Below are 15,710 nucleotides of genomic sequence, written 5' to 3'. Positions count from 1 at the left end.
TGCTTTCCTGAATTTGAATCAGCGAATGCAGATCTTTAGTGTTTGTGTTCTAGTATGAAGCAACCTTTTACCTTTAATGTTTGCTGTGCGTTTTTCCCACATTCCGACAATAACCTTTTTGTTGTTTTTTTTTTTTCTTTTTCAGGAAAAGAGGAGTAGAAGTAGTACAGGTGAGTAAAAACTATTCAGTTATTTTTTCTTTCTTTTTTTTTTCTCTGCTATCAATCCTGTTTTTGGGAAAAGAAATGGATTCATTTTTGTCAACTATGCATCAAGCTCATCTAGTAGAGGTGACTAAGTGAAAGTGGAGATGAAGTTGGCTTTTCTTGTCTTTATTAATTATAAAGATCTGATAGTTGATTAAGTGAAATTAATCTGTGCTTACTTTATTTAAGGACGGTCAGATCTAGCAGAAACAGGAGCTGGCCTTTCAAACAGTAGTGGTGTTTTTGTAACCTAGGGAGCAGAGAAGTGATACTGAAGTGCTTTGAAGTTTTAGCCCCTCTGCTGTTAAGTATAAATGTTAGCTACGTCCAAGTGGTCGTATTTTACACAAGATGGTACTTAAAGGATGACGCCAACTTGGGAAAGGAATTATGTTAGCATGACAGCTGTTTTGTTATGCCTGCTCAGTCAGAGGACTGTGCTCCTAAAAGATCGAATGGGGAAGCACGTTCTTTTCTTTTGGCCCCTTGTGTGTACTTAGAAGAGCTGAGTGTCACAGGATTCACTCTTCCTAGTGCTTACCTGATGCTCATTTTCTAGTCTAACGTATGCTCGATGTGTTCCTCACACATAGAATCATAGAATCATTGAAGTTGGAAAATATCATCTAGTTCAACTGTCAACCTGCCACCACCATGCCCACTAATCCATGTCTCTCAGTGCCACGTCTCTGCATTTCTTGAGTACCTCCAGGGATGGTGACTCCACCTCCTCCCTGGGCAACCTGTTCCAATGCCACTCTTTATTGAGAAGAAATTTTCCATAATATCCAACCTGAACTTTCCCTGGTGCAGCTTGAGACTATTTCCTCTTGTCCTATTATTTCTTACGTCCCAGTAGCCGCAATGAACCTGCCTCAGTAGAGGAGAAATGGGCGTTAGTCACTGATAGTTGATGCTGTTCTTGTGTCCTTGTGACTTCACACAAACATGAAGTAGGGACATTTCAAAAGAAAAAAAAAATAATCCATATGATTCTAAAGAATCTTGTCAGAAAAGGCTTTTAAAAAATTACTAGCTAACCTTGGACAAAGTCTTTCTAGTAGGTCTGGTTATCTGAGAACTGCATGGTATTATGAGCAAAGAAGGCACATATTTCATGTCTGAATTTAGGCTTAATTCTAGTACCCTTTCACCACTGCAGCAGCATCTTCCTTGCTTTGTACCTGCTATTGCTCAGAACTAAGAAGCAGCTCCTGTTATAAGTTCTGATAGAGCACCTCTGGATTGATAAGTGCAACCAACGTATGCAAAGTACGTCTTCAACAAGCAGCACAAGGAGAAAGCTAGCCTGTGTTTGTGGCATTCTTTGGTTTACAATCCAATGTCTGCATTTGTTATACATGCCTAGTTCCTGCTGTGTGCACTTAAGCTGTGCCTGTATGAAATGAATTAAATGATCCTATGATTAGATAAAGAGAACAGATGCTGTTTTACCTCTTGGGCTAAAGTTGCTGTCCTTCAGTGTATTATTTGAGTTAAGTCTTTGCTGTATCAGTGTATGCAAGATGCACAAATGCATTTATTTAGTTAGGTTTTTTTGCTGATGTTTAGTGACTTAATGGCTAGTCATTAGATATTCACAAAATAATTGGAAAGAATGTATTTATTCAGCGAGCATTTGGGAAACATTTGGACAGAACTAAGCAGGACTTTGTAGAGTTTCTTAGATGGTTTCAAATTTTACAGCATTGTTGAGATGCCACACTAACCTATACTGGGAATCTGTGCCCCAAAGGCATACCTGGAATATCAATGCCTGATGCTCTGCTAGAGCAGGGTGGATGGCCACGTGTTTTCACTGCTGGCCTGCACGATGCTTTGTACATGCTAAAGCATGTACTTGTAGTAGCAAGAGATATCTTGGATATCTGTTCTTTGCCTACTCAGTATTCCTAGGAAGCGTGGCTTTTGTCACCTTGCACTGTCTTTCCACTAGCCCTGCTTTTAGGTAGAGAATATCTTGATACCGGTCTGCTGGACAAAGTTTGTCTGACAGGGGGGATGTTGTTTACCTATGTTGAGCAGCAAGGTTTCTTTTATTTGTTTCTCCTTCTCCTTTAAAGAACCTGCTCTGGTGTGAGCTGTCTCAAGAGAAGCCAGCTCTATGCATGGTAAAAGACAAATCACTCAAAACGTAGAATACTGATTATCTGTTTTCCTCTTTACATAAATTCCTTTTTTTTTTTCTTTTTCTTTTTTTCCCTGAATGCATACATGCTTCCCAGTTAAAAGTAGCAAGTCAGAAGATGAGGTTCAATTACTAGTTTCCAGGTACCATAATGGACTGGTTTGTGTTGATTTCTGCAGACAGATAATAGTTCATTCTTTTCCAAAAATGTTGTACAAGAGCAGGAATTAATTTCCTACTACAGAACAAAAGTCTTAGAAAAGTCTTCAAGTAAGCACATACGTGACTTCTGTTTTCTTTGTGCCTCGACTATTCTGGCGTCTTCTTATTTTGTTTACTTAGGGCTACTTTCACTGTACAGATTTTCTATACAGTGTTAGCTAGCAGCCAAGATTCTGTACACTGTTAGATAGCAGACAAGATTCTGTGACTTGTGTTCAAGTTCTCTGTTTTATCTCTTCTCAGGCTTTGTTATAGCAGAAAGGGTAGTTCCAGCTTCCTGTTTTTATTGAGCTGGGCGACACGCACATTGTCCAATGAGAAGTAGTAGAAGAGTAGGACTGGCAATGGAAAGCTAAGCAGACATGACCCTCTGTTCGAATTTAAGAAATTGTTTAAGTTTCATATTGAAAACAAAGAACCTCTCAACTCACTGGGTGATAAATAATTTTGTTTTCTTTGTTATTCTTTACAGAAGTCCTAATTCTAACAATGAGAATTCACTGTAAACTCAATGCATAGGAGTTATAGGAGTTATAGGAGAAATGCATTGTGTTATTTAGTACAACTGAGTAACACCCATCAAGCTGTCTAGCTTAAAAGATAGTGCAGAAAATGAATCAAAAAGCTTTCAAAGTTATGAAGTTTCCAAAGACTGAGCCTTTCCAAAGTCTGAGCCTGCACCCAAACATTTGGGAGCCTCGGATTTATTCTGATCAGACTAGCTCATGTCTTTTTTTCCGGTGGCAGAAGTCTGAATAACAACATAAGGTTTGGAAGTGTTTTAGACCTATATTTGCCTCTTGAGACTTAAATCCTAGTCAGTGGGGCAGCTACAAACCATTATTATATTAGAAGGGAAACCAAGCAGAAAGTTCTCTGGATCGAGGGCTGTGCTCAATCTCTTACCTTGTGGCAGGCTGTTTTCTTGGTTTTTAAGTAGGCATCACCACCACTGTGTTAGGGTGATTATCCTGCTTGTACACAGAGAGGTAAGGAAATGCTGTTGTTCTGTTTTTAAGGTGGGAACTGAAAAAACAAAAAACAAACAAACAAAAAAAGAACTGAAGGCCGTATGCAAGCTCTACGGGAATGCTGTTTCTCTTCCAGCCCAAGTGGTGTTTTGGCAGCTGTGCTGACAGCGCTGCATGGAACAGGGTAGAGCTCAGACGTCTGGGGAGCTGTGGGTTCTCAGACCCTGGGCTGTTGCCTGTCATCCTGATTTATTTTCTTGCCAGCTCCCCCAGCCTCTTGCAGCTGGAGCCACCTGAAGAGGTAGCCAGTGGTGGGGTGGCGATGCCCTGAATGGTGACATGTACTCAGAGCCCCAGTAGTACCATGGCCTGTAGGCCATTGGGCAGGCAGCAGCTTTGGTGCTAGCCTGGGCTGCCAGGGCACTAAGTGCTTCAACAAAAGCCTTTCTTAATTTCTTTCATCGCTGTTTCAAGGGGAATACTGCTTCTGTAGTTATGCAGTGATTGGCTAATTAGACATTAGCAGTAATAAAAATTCTTCTCTATTAATGGAATCTAGCAAATATTGGTTTTGAGAAGTTTCTGAAACATAAAGCTGTTTCTGACCTTTTTTTTTTTTTTTTTTAAAGCTTGCTTTTGATCAGTTTCACCCCTCAAGATTAATGTAGGGCCAAATTTAGAGTTGCATACTGTCAGCTTTTCTTCAGCCAGTACAGTATTCTATTTCTTATAACTGTGCATTGGTGAGGAAAAGAAAGAACATCTCCATATACCTTGTTTTTCAGGAAAAAATCTGTTTGGCTTAGTTTGAAGAATGTGAGATTGAAAACATGTGCAGTGAAGTGGAAAGCATCACAAGTACCTCTGATGGGGACATGCATTTATTTTTGTTTCACAAGCTATGCAAATCCAGAATAATTAGCTGCAGCCCTTTGGCTTCTGACAAATTGCCAGTTCCGTCTTTGTGTGACAGAGTTTGGAGCCTTCTATTTCTCGGGACTTCAAAGCCCTTTCGAGCACTTCCACACCCAGGCTTTCCTAGAGCTCTAACTTACTTTTTTTTTTTCTTTCAAATTTTAAATAGTTAAGATTTCCTATTTTCCATGTGTATTTTTGGTTCTGATGAGCAGTAATGCTCTCTTTTATCTTGGAGAGATGTTCTAGTTGGTTGGCTATAAAACTGGGATTAGTCATTGTATTTCAAGCTGCACATTTTTTAATAGCAATGGGATATGGAGGACAACATGTTTTTCAGTGTGGAACAGCTGATTGTAGTAGTTACAATGGTCTAGGCTGCTGTTTTGTTTTTCCTTTCTTTCCCTTCAGCCCTCTGGGAATTAAGATATTTGAAATCTTTTACTTTCGAGAAGCAAACTGTCCTTCGGGCTGTGAGTTTTACTTATGACAGCAAAGGAGAATTGAGGGTCCCTTCCCCCCTTCCTAAATCTTCAATCAAAGTGAAATACCAATGGCAAGAGTTTCCACTAATTGTTGCCAGGGAACAGTTGTTTTCTTGAAATGCAGAGAGGTTTATTTTCACATGAAGTATTAATGGAATAGGCTTGGAACGGCAGCAGTCTAATGAGAAGAGAGCTTATAAAGTATATATTCAAAAGCATGTACAGAAAGATGTGACTGGAAAGCTTCCAAAGCAAGCAGGTTTATTGAGATGTTGGAGAGCTGGCTCTGTAGTATAGGGAGAAGAAAGTTTTATTTTTACATGCATGCCAACCCCTCGTTACAGTGCATGTTCTCCTCAGTATGGCACTCAGTTTTGTCTGTATTGCATTTTTGGAAATGATGCTGCAAAAGCCCTCCAACCCTTCTTAGTCTGGATTGTCTAGATGCTTTGTGTGTGCTGGGAGGTGAAAGCAGCTGGTTAAAATCTTGAGAAGATTATAACACAGAAGCATGCAGTGATACTGCTTAGTATTTGGGAAGCCTCAGAGTGGGGTCTTCAAAAAATAATAAGTTGCAGTGATAAAAGTCCCTCAGGAATAGCACGTCTGTGGAAAAAAAAAAAAAAACTGCCAGGCCTCTGATCCTTCTCAGATCCTTCTCAGAAGGGGAGATCCTTCTACATGAGACCATCTTGGTACTTAAGGAGCAGCCCTGCCCAGAAGGAATGGAGCACAGGTTCCAGAACAGGGAGAGATGGCTTTGGCACATTGCTACCTATTGCATCAGCAGACTGGTCAGGGAGGTACAGTATGGCCCTTTCTGGTCCAGTGGGGAAGAAGAATAAATACACATCTGGTGGGGCAGGGAAGGGAGAGAAAACAGCAGAACATTTTCATCATGTGGATTGAACAGATTAAATAAATATGCACTTTGTCTAATTTTTAAGAATGAAGTCAATCAAAATGCAGTTAGATCGTTATTCTTGGGGAGTGAATGTGAGATCTGAGAGGAAGTGTTTGTGGCTCAGAGATGTTCAGTCTCTTACCGACTGGTTGGATTGCTTTCTTTTGACTTTAAATTCCACCAGTTTTGGATGAGGTGTGGAATCTGAAGTCACTTGCCAGAATTTCTTGGGTGAGTGAAAACATTGCTAAGATTTAGAAATCTGTGGTGAGTAGCCTTCAAGTTTGAGATTGTTCTGCTTTGGCCTGTGAAGCCTTCTCTGTCATTTGTCTTCTCCCATCTCCTGGCTACGTCATGATGAGATGGTGATGCCTACCACTGCTGAAGGCTGGGAGCTGGGATGCCTTGGATGGAAGTCTGTGCACTCTGGGAACTCTGCCAAAGGTTTATCTGATTATAGTAGGACTGAGATTGCAATGGGGAGGTGCCCCACTTACTGCAGGCACTTTGGACACTCTTGACAAGTCTGTTTCTGCTTTCTAGTGAAGATATTTTTCCATTTACTGGAATGCCATTTAAGTTGCTTCGAGAAATCTGAATTGAGTAGATTTAAAGTAAGATGCGTGTGTAAAGGAGAAGAGGAGTAATAATGGGTGCTGGTAATTTCTAAATGCTGCTGTGTATAGTACTCTTTCAGCCATCAACATCATTTTCCCAGATACTTACACAAACTGCAAAGCTTCATAAAACCATCCTCAGGAAACAGTACAGATAAAAGTAAGAGCTTAAAGGATTCTTATGCTTGGGAATAGAACTTATATTTGCTTGCTCTTGACTAGAAATATTTTGCAGCATATAGTCAGGTCTTTGCACAAAGCAGCAGTTGAACACTGCTTTTATTAATCATGATTACTGCAGTGGTACCCACGGGTCACCAAAGAACAAACTTTAATGTTAGGCTGCATTAAAGATTATTATCATATATAAGATTATTCATCTCACTGGATACAAGTGTTAGGGTGTCAAACCAGGGCAAATTTTACTTTTACAACCAACCTGTCTTGTGTGGCTAGCTGAAATTGCTAAGTATATGTTGAAGTACAAATATGCACATGGTTCTTTTGACATTTTTCATCTGAAGTTTTTTTTCTCAGAGTAGGAGGGAAAGGGGAATGATTTGATTCAGTTCCAAAGGTGACTGTGCCTCTGACCCTAACACTGAGATGTCCTCTCTCGGCTGAATAACAATCCTGTGTCAGTTTTGGGAGTGAAATCATTTGGTTCTCCTGCTCAAGCAGAGCTACAAGCTTACTCCTGTGATTCTAACCTTGTCTTCACTCTTGGGGCTTTGTTCAACAAGTACAGGGATGTTCCCTTGGGAGTAGTGTCTCTCATCTCCCCCCATAGCTAAGACTTGCTTCAATCAAAAGCTTCACAGGAAGAATATCATCAAAATTGGAGTGTGGGGAAGTCTCTTACTATTGACTCTTCCTTTTTTCAACTTCTGCAAAAATTACTTCTTTGATCTTAGCTGTCATCTGAGATGCTTGCATTTGGAGATCCATTTTATTGCATGCTTATTCTGTCTTGTAGTGCTTCACAGTTAAATGAGTTAAGTTCATTACTGTCACAAGATTGAATGATGAGCCAATGAAACATGGTATTTAAAGACAGAAGGCATAAAGTTTCTTAACTTTTGCTGTGTGCTAGTGTATTAATGGAAAGCTCTTGTATACTTCTTGATAAATTATTTTTAATCACTGTCTCTATAGTTTTTGAGAATATTTGCTACTGACCAAAAGCAGCACGGTTAATAGCTTAGGGTGGGAGTTTCTGAGTCTGATGAGGAAGGAACAGAACCAGTAGAAATGCAGATGACTGTAAACATAGTTTCTCTAAAATGAGGTAGGAGTGTGTAATTCAAAATGTTTCTTCTTAACATGAGGTCACATCTATGGAAAATTTGAAAGGGTTTTTGTATTGGTTTTTTCATCTCTTCTCTTACGTGACTTGTCGAAAAGCAGACGGCTGCTTCAGTTTCCTAGATGAGATGAATGTCATTCTCTGTTGGTATTGCAGAAGCGAGGGTGGGCCAGCAATTATTAATAATTGGATTGAAATATTCATTGGATACCTAAGGAGAGATGATCAGTCTTAAGTGGTCCCCTTAGTAGGTGGTGGAAATAGGGCCCCTCTTATTGAACAGCTCTTTCTGAAGAAGGGATTCAGGTCTGGAGTTAACTTTCCTTTCGCAGACTATGGAAGGAGGCTGGAGACAGAAGCCTCCTTCTGTCAGGTTTGTGGGAATTTGTATCTATTTCTCCTATTCACATCAGGAATGATAATCATCTGAAGATGTTGTGCTACTGACAAGGTGTGGGATCTGCGCTACTCCTGCTGACTCTTCCATAAAGCTGTATAGTTTTGTTCCTAGGAGGTTTAGTTTCCAGGTGCTCTCTGGTTCAGTTAAGCAAAATAAACCCAAACCTGTGTTCAGTCTATAGAATAGATTCAGGACTTGTCCTGTTCTTTGGCTGTTATTTTAGGATCCAAGGCACCTCACTCAATTCCACTGATCACAGCTTTCCAACCTGAGGTTGCTTCAGTACTTTACAGTACTCTCATTTAGTTTCCCAAGAGGTATGCTTCCCTGAATCGAAGGGGTTTTGTATCTAAGTTAAGGTTGCTATATGCATTAGGTTACATGGATCTCACATCCTTGTTTGAGTATTTATTCTAATGTGGGCATTTACTTCAGTTTAGTTAGTGAAGAGTTTTTATTTTAAATACAACTTCCCTGACCAAATGCAAACAAGTTATTTACAGTGTTTTGACAGAGTAATCTGAAGATGGGAATGGAAAACATGCCATTAGGGCTGAGCTAAGAGACTGAGATGTAAGGGAAGCAACTGTTGCAGAGGAGTTTCTGGCTGAATTTGCAAACAGAGAAGAGCTTTTAAGATTTGTTTTCATAGTAAATTGTTGATTGGAGCCAAAAGCTTCCTTTACTCAAAGGTCTAAGTGCATCTGAAAATGTTTTCTTGCACAGGAATCTTCACTGCACAACCCTGCTGTTCTGTAGCCTTAGCAGCATGGAGTTCCTGTGTTGGGATTGCTCACTGCCTTACTGATTGCAAAGATTGGAGGACATGCTAACTGCAGTCCATAGAGAATTTATATTGATTGCAAAGAGATTGTTTTAATTTAGGCGAGCTTGGAAAATGTTCGTTCTTGTGACCTAGTTGAGTTTATCTTGTAATACCCCTTCTTTTATGGAAATGTCCTTAAGTGGTTGAAAAAAGAACAGCAGCTGTAAAGGGGAAAGCAGAAATTTTTCTTTGAACTGTGAGTGCAAAGCAGTTTGAAAAAGAGGCGAAGCAGATTAGATGTTCTGAAGCCTGCTGCAGTGAATTCATGCCATTCAAGCTCTTAATGGCTGACTTAGTTCACTAAGTGACCAAAAAGGAGCTAGAGAGAGCACTGGCTCCTTGCTGGTGGCAGATCCACCCGCTTGTAGCCAAAAGGGCAGGTTGGCGTTCCGGCAGCTCCCAGCAGAGATGCTCCTGCACCAACTGCAGGACCTGGTGGCTCTGCCCCATGTTGCTCTTGACTCCTGCAGGGCTACGAGATCAGCCTCAGTCTGTCCCACTGGATGTGCTCAGTGCCCAGGTTCTCTTCTGCTTGCTTTTGCTAGATGCTGCAATTACTTATCCTAGATATTATTGACAGCTGGGTCTCTTCTAAGCTAATTTAATCTGCTCGTACAATTAGATTAGTGCATTTGGATCTATTCTGGATCTTTTGGACTAAGTCTGCAGCAGTGCTGAATATTCCCAGTTTTTGAGGCTTGCTTTTTATAACTGCAGTCAAATATTCTCATGGAGTCTTAACTCTGTTTACAGCATATATATGTTGCAAGTAACACTGTGCTGACTGTTTTGGTTTGTGTAAGGAATTGCAGTGTAAATGTATATGTATGAAATCAGTCTGTCCACAGAGATGCTGTCTTAAAGCTATCCTTCATTAGTGCCCTGACATATCTGTCTGTAGCCAAGTTTTAATGCGGTATTACCATCACATTAATATTTAAAAGAGCTATTAGAGAATTATTTGTTTCAGTGGATAGGTTTACAAAGTATTATTGGTGGCAATTGTGAATTTGAATTTCTTCTGAATTTTCTGAAGGTTGATGTAGTGCAACTTCATTCACTGAGTCTATTAGGGATGTTTACACTTCTGTCTGAAGAATTTTGTGTGTTTGTAGAGGATCACTTAGCAACAGCCTATGGCATGGTGAAGTTGCCTCTGACATCCTCATGTTAGTATGGTGAACCTTAAAACAATGAGGGAACACCCAGAAACAGCAAGTAAATAGAAATTTACAGCAAAACAAAGCAGTTTGTGTAGTGAAGAGCTCCACTGTTTCTTTGGGGCACTGTCTAAAATTCTTTACTTCTTGGTCTTTGTTTACATTGCTGTCATCCTGATGCAGTGATGGGTCTGTGCTTCTACAGATGTTCATGTCAGTTCTGCAGATGTTGTAATGGAGCATCTCCTGAGTATTTACAAAAGAAGCAACTCTTTGATATTAAATCAGCTCAAACTAATCTGTTAAATACTAACTAGTCCTTCACCAACTGATAGCTAAGGAATGGAAGTTCCCAAGTCTTGGATTTCTGCACGTTTCAGGTCACATTATTGTATATTGATACAAATAAGTTGCTTGACATAAATGACCTAGCTTGCACTGGGAGGTGAAAACTGAATGCAAGCAGAAAACATTTCTCTTTTTCAGAAATTGTCCCCAGGATCTGAGATGTGGACACAACACAAAGTAAATGCCCCACATCTGTGTTTGTCAGGCAACAGTAACTTGACAGGAATATAGCTGACATTGTGTTTATGGACCTTGGTTTGAGTGGCTTGCAGCATGTGAGAGAAATGCTGAGTCTTAAAATACATGTTTTATATACCTGTGTGTGTATCTATATGTACAGACACACCTATTCCTTCTGATCTGAATGTAGGCTGAAGAAATTCTACCATTTCTTGACCTGTTGAAGAAGAAACCATACTGCAGTATTTGCATTTATGTCTAGGATTCCTTGAGTTTTAAGAGTTTGGGTATGAACAGAAGTTTCAATAGAGAAGGTGAGTTTTGGTGGAATTGAGTTTGTTGATCATCACATTCCCACAGCGACCTCCAGTTCTGAGCCCTGTGATCTCAAAGGAAGAGAGAACCGGGTACCTTCCTGTTTTCTTTGAAAAACAGTCTTACCAAATTTGCTCTTGTAGCACGGAGGGTTTGAAGATACAGTACTGAGCATGAGCAGTGATGTTCTTATCTGGAAAAGGGAGGTGAACTTAACAGAGGACACCATCTTTCATCGATCGCTAATTTATTCTGCTTAAGGTAACCCTGTGAGTTGGAAAAGTTCAGCAAGAGAGCAATCTATTGAATCCTGTCAGTCTGCAAAACCAAAACTGTTTCTGTAACGTATTTTAAGCTCACAGCCTTGAGGTCTGCGTGTGTAGCATACTTTGCTGTTTCGAAGGTTGTAATGCCGCTCGCTTGCTTTGTTCCTAACACTGCAGGTGTTGAAAATTGTACTTCACTGGGCTGTCAAGGTCATGGGTTTATCTAAGATAAACCAGCCGTAAGGAGCTGGGGCAAGCTATGCCTTTACACATGCCGGCTGTTTTGGGCAGGGTTATCGCAGTTTGTTTAACCTGGCAGCGGAGGTCAAACAAAACCTGTCTTGGTTGTCCTGTTCTGTGCGTTGCAGAAAGGGACTATCTAAAGTTGTGCTGACCTTTCTGCAGGTCTTTGAGGCAGCCAGTGGTTTGAAGAACCTGCATTTGATGGAAATGAGAAGCCATGAATTAAGTGGTTGTGGTTGGAGCTTTCACTTAAGTGGTTCTATTGCACTTGTTTACATATAGAATCACATTCCTGTGATTTCAGTCTAGCTTTTGGAGCTCTGCAGCAAACTTACCTCTCCTGTCTGATATCTGTGTTGATCAGTGGACCACTGTATACTTGAATACCTATCATCTAATGTGTTTATCCTTCCACCTATTTCAAAAGCTATGCATTTGATTAAGAAAAGTGTGTGAAAGGATAGAGGCTGTACAAGCTAATTCTAAAACAAAAGACCACTAAAATAATCTTTGTGTATATGCTCTGTTAAGGCTAACAGTGAAAACACTGGATGACACTTTTTTTATGTGTTATAGTTCTGGAATAAGATGCTCAAAATATAGCGATAGCACGTGTACAAAAATGCTCTAGTTTCTCAATCTCCATATTGGAAGCATGTGTTTATGTCAAGGATACTTACAACTTGCTAGTCGTTGCTTACATGTAATCTGTTTTTGAGTTTTGCCGGCTCATTTAAGTTTTGAAAGTGGGACTTGACTTCTTTTGAGTGAATGTTTCTGCACCTCACAGAAGCAGGGTGAGCCTGAAGGACAGATTCAGAAGAGTAAATTTCAAACTTCAAGCCACTGTTTGCGCTGGCTTGCATTCATCTTTGTTCCCCTTCACAAATGTCTCTGCTGGGGTGTTCAGAACAGGCTGTACAGAAGGACATGTCTTTGGGGCCTGCCCTGTGCTTGTTCTTGAAGCTGGCTGGAGGCAAGCCAGCTCTTGGTTTTGAGGTTGCAAAAGCAAGTGCTGGTGTGGCAAGGGACAGGCTTTGTTTCTCAGCTGGACTTAACAAGGCTCCTGAGCTCCATGCCACATTGGAAAGCCACAGCATCCCTGGGAGAGCCAGGTTACAACTATGTTGCAATGCACCAGGCATGCCACTGCCTGCGTGTGACCACAAACCTACTCAAAAGCTGTAAATTCATGCAGGCATAGTTGTTGAATTTGAAAGACACCTCCAGCATGAGGAGCTGTCTGTAGGGATCGTCCTCTCCTGCTCCATGCTGGCTGGGTTTTAGCTCATGCTGCTGTGTTTCTGCAGCACCTTGTTTCTTGTACTGAGGCAGGAGTGCTCAGCACCTCATTTGTTACCTGGGCTGGAAGCTGGAGTGCTTGGCGGTAACAGAAGGTGGAAGACCTGAGCGTGCTGATGTTTGTGGTAGCATTGCAGCCATCAGCCTCCTTATGGAATATTGAATGCTGGGCCGTTACTGAATATCAGACCTAACCAGGATGGAGTGTGTCGCTAGCCCCAGATTTTCATGATGTTCCTGTACATTCTGGATATGGCTTAGAGAGAATGGCTGGAATATAACATGTGTCAGCATTGCAATGGAAATGATATATTCTAATCAGGAGAAAACAATCATTTAAAGTTATTCCTTAACCTCAGGTTAGCTTCCCAGTTAGCTGAAATGAACTTGGAATCGTTTTTCATATTTTTATTATTTCTATAAAGTTAAGCATTTTGACAGGTCACTGGTTATGCTGGAGGTCTTGGTGAGGGGAGGTTCTGTGGTTTGTGCCATGGGACATGTCAGATGGTTGTACTGGACCATTATCTAATCTGAAAGTCTGGGGGTTAAATTGCAAAGTAATGAGCTTGTATTTCAAAGGTGCTTACAGCTGCTATTGAGATACGTGGAAAATGCCAAACACTCTAGATGTTTCCTTTGGGTGTAAATATGAATGCAGAATGCAGATACCCATTCTGAACAGTCTTGTATGTGAGTTCTGTCATTTGTGTCATCCCCCCTAAATGTTAGCTGAAAATCTTTCTGAATGAATTCCAAATGCCAGCAAGTTTTCTGACTGTCATGATATGCATTGCTTCTATTGGGATTGCTCTAGTCTTTAATGATGTGAGCAGGGATGGGAGACTCCTGTTTCTGGGGCACAGGAAAGCTTCACCTCTCAGATCCCTGTGTTGAAGCTATTCCATGATGTCTTTCCCCGTACAAGCATTTGGATAAATTTGCAATACTTTTATTGCTACTTTGGGGAGACTTTTCTAATTTGGAGGACTTTTTAAATTTGACACCAAAATATCCTAAATTCCACATGCAGTAGCTTGTGTGCCATCAGTGGACTTGCAGTTTCAATGAGGTTATCGTACAATTATGCTCTACAAAACCATTTGATTTTGGTATTTGTGTTTCTGATATCTCTATTTAAGAAAAAATGTTTGTGTTTGCAAATCTACTTCTTGTTGGTAGTGTGGCATAGGAAAGCTAAAATTGCAGCTTTTTATATACAGAAGTTGTATTTATTTCCTAGTAGCTTTGCAGAACAAAAAGTTCTGTTAATGCTTCAGTGACTCTACACTTTTTTTTATGCACTTAGCTGGATACCATATTCAAATAGGAATGTGTGTTCTTCATATATGGGCTAGCTATGTGGAGGGGAAAGAAGGCAAGTCATACAAAATTCTGTATGAACTCTTTTTTTTTTTTTTTTTTTTTTTTTTTTTTTTAGCTTTCATAAGAAATTTACCCCAGATACTTCAACTATTTGGAGAGAGACTTTGATTCTGTGGAAACAACTCAAATTCAGCAGATGCAAATCTAGAAACCAAGTAGTGAGATGACTTGCAGATACTCTTCTCATCTAAAGAAAGTACCGTGCAAGGCAGTGCATTGCTGCTCTGTGCTGTAAAAAGAGCACTGTTAATGTGTTTTTTTCTTCTGCGTTTTAGAAGGGAGGAAGGGGGTGAGCTTGTTTTTTCTAACTGTTTAGAGGTAGGGTGCATCTTTGCAAACAGTGTTGCAACGGAATGGTTGGTGAGTCTATACTGGGGCTTAAGAAGATCAGTAGGAAGGATCTGAAGGCAGTTCTCATTGTGAAGTCAGGTTTAACATTTTCACTCATCCATGTGGGTTGTTGCTTAGTTTGGTTTTGCCAGCAGTGACTGGGTCAGTGGTGTGAGCAAAGCTGAGATGTCTGTGCCAAGCAAGACCTGCGCAGATGAGATTGTCAGCATTTTCTCTGCTGGAAGAGGCAGCTTTGTGTAGGACCTGGGGGCAGTGTCTGTGTGGAGTAGCTGGAAAAGCAGTGTTATCTCTTAGGAGTGTTAATAGTGGCATCTTCTCCATTCACAGAATCACAGAATGGCCAGGGTTGGAAGGGACCTCAAGGATCATGAATCTCCAACCCCTCTGCCACATGCATGGCCACCAACCTCCACGTTAAATGCTAAACCAGGCTGCCCAGGGCCCCATTCAAACTGGTTAATCTGAAGAAGAGCATGAGATATGTAGTTACGGTGTTGATTCGGACCTAAGTCAGTGTCACTCTGTCCTTTTTGCTTCTGCTCATTTCCCTAGGAAGATCAAGGCTAACGTAAGTGTGTCTACCATGCATGACCATGTGCTGTAGACAGAGCAGTTCCAGCCATGGCTTTGAGAATACCATGCATTTTCTCCAAAACTCTGAGAACTTTCTGATTCTGAAATAGCAGCCTAATGTCACAAGCTTGGTACGTGTAACATAAAGAAAGACTGGGAAAGAGAAGTTTTATTACGAGGAAAACAGAGGTCACCCCTCCTTCAGGCACAGGATGAAGTAAAGAAACTTTTACGTTCCCTGGTTAAAAATAAATAAATTAATAAAAAAAAAAAGAATTCCCTTGTTGCTCATTCCAAAAGGAAAATCCAACCAAATCAAGGAGTCCAGAATAAGTCCAGTAAATTGCTACTGTGCTGTCATCACTTGTGTAGTGGGTTGTTAACTTATGTGTAGCTCTCTTAGGTCAATTGGAGATTGAAGTAAAAATGCAGTTTATAGGATGAGCTGGAAATGAATTGCTGTTGGGTCTTCATTTTTCCCATCATGCTTGCTGGGAACTTCTCCCTAGAAGGAGACAGCTTAAAGGCACCAGTTTTTCATAAACTATTTTTAATACTTGAAAGTTACTTGAAGCACTTATTTGA

At 40.5% G+C, this 15,710-nt stretch overlaps 1 protein-coding gene across 1 annotated transcript in view; it reads left to right on the top strand.

Annotated features, from left to right (window-relative positions):
• ITPK1 (inositol-tetrakisphosphate 1-kinase) overlaps positions 1-15,710 on the top strand; it is a gene marked incomplete at both ends in the record, with an annotated part of 125,598 nt that overhangs the window by 30,767 nt on the left and 79,121 nt on the right. The window contains one exon of the mRNA XM_079537621.1: positions 146-170. Coding sequence (XP_079393747.1) covers positions 146-170 — 25 coding nt within the window. The remainder of the gene's footprint in view (positions 1-145; positions 171-15,710) is intronic.

Source organism: Tetrao urogallus, assembly GCF_951394365.1.
Source record: "Tetrao urogallus genome assembly, chromosome: 6".
In the NCBI taxonomy this organism is placed as follows: Eukaryota; Metazoa; Chordata; class Aves; order Galliformes; family Phasianidae; genus Tetrao; species Tetrao urogallus.
Note: the sequence above shows the minus strand (reverse complement) of the source record. Positions and strands in the feature narration are given on the sequence as shown.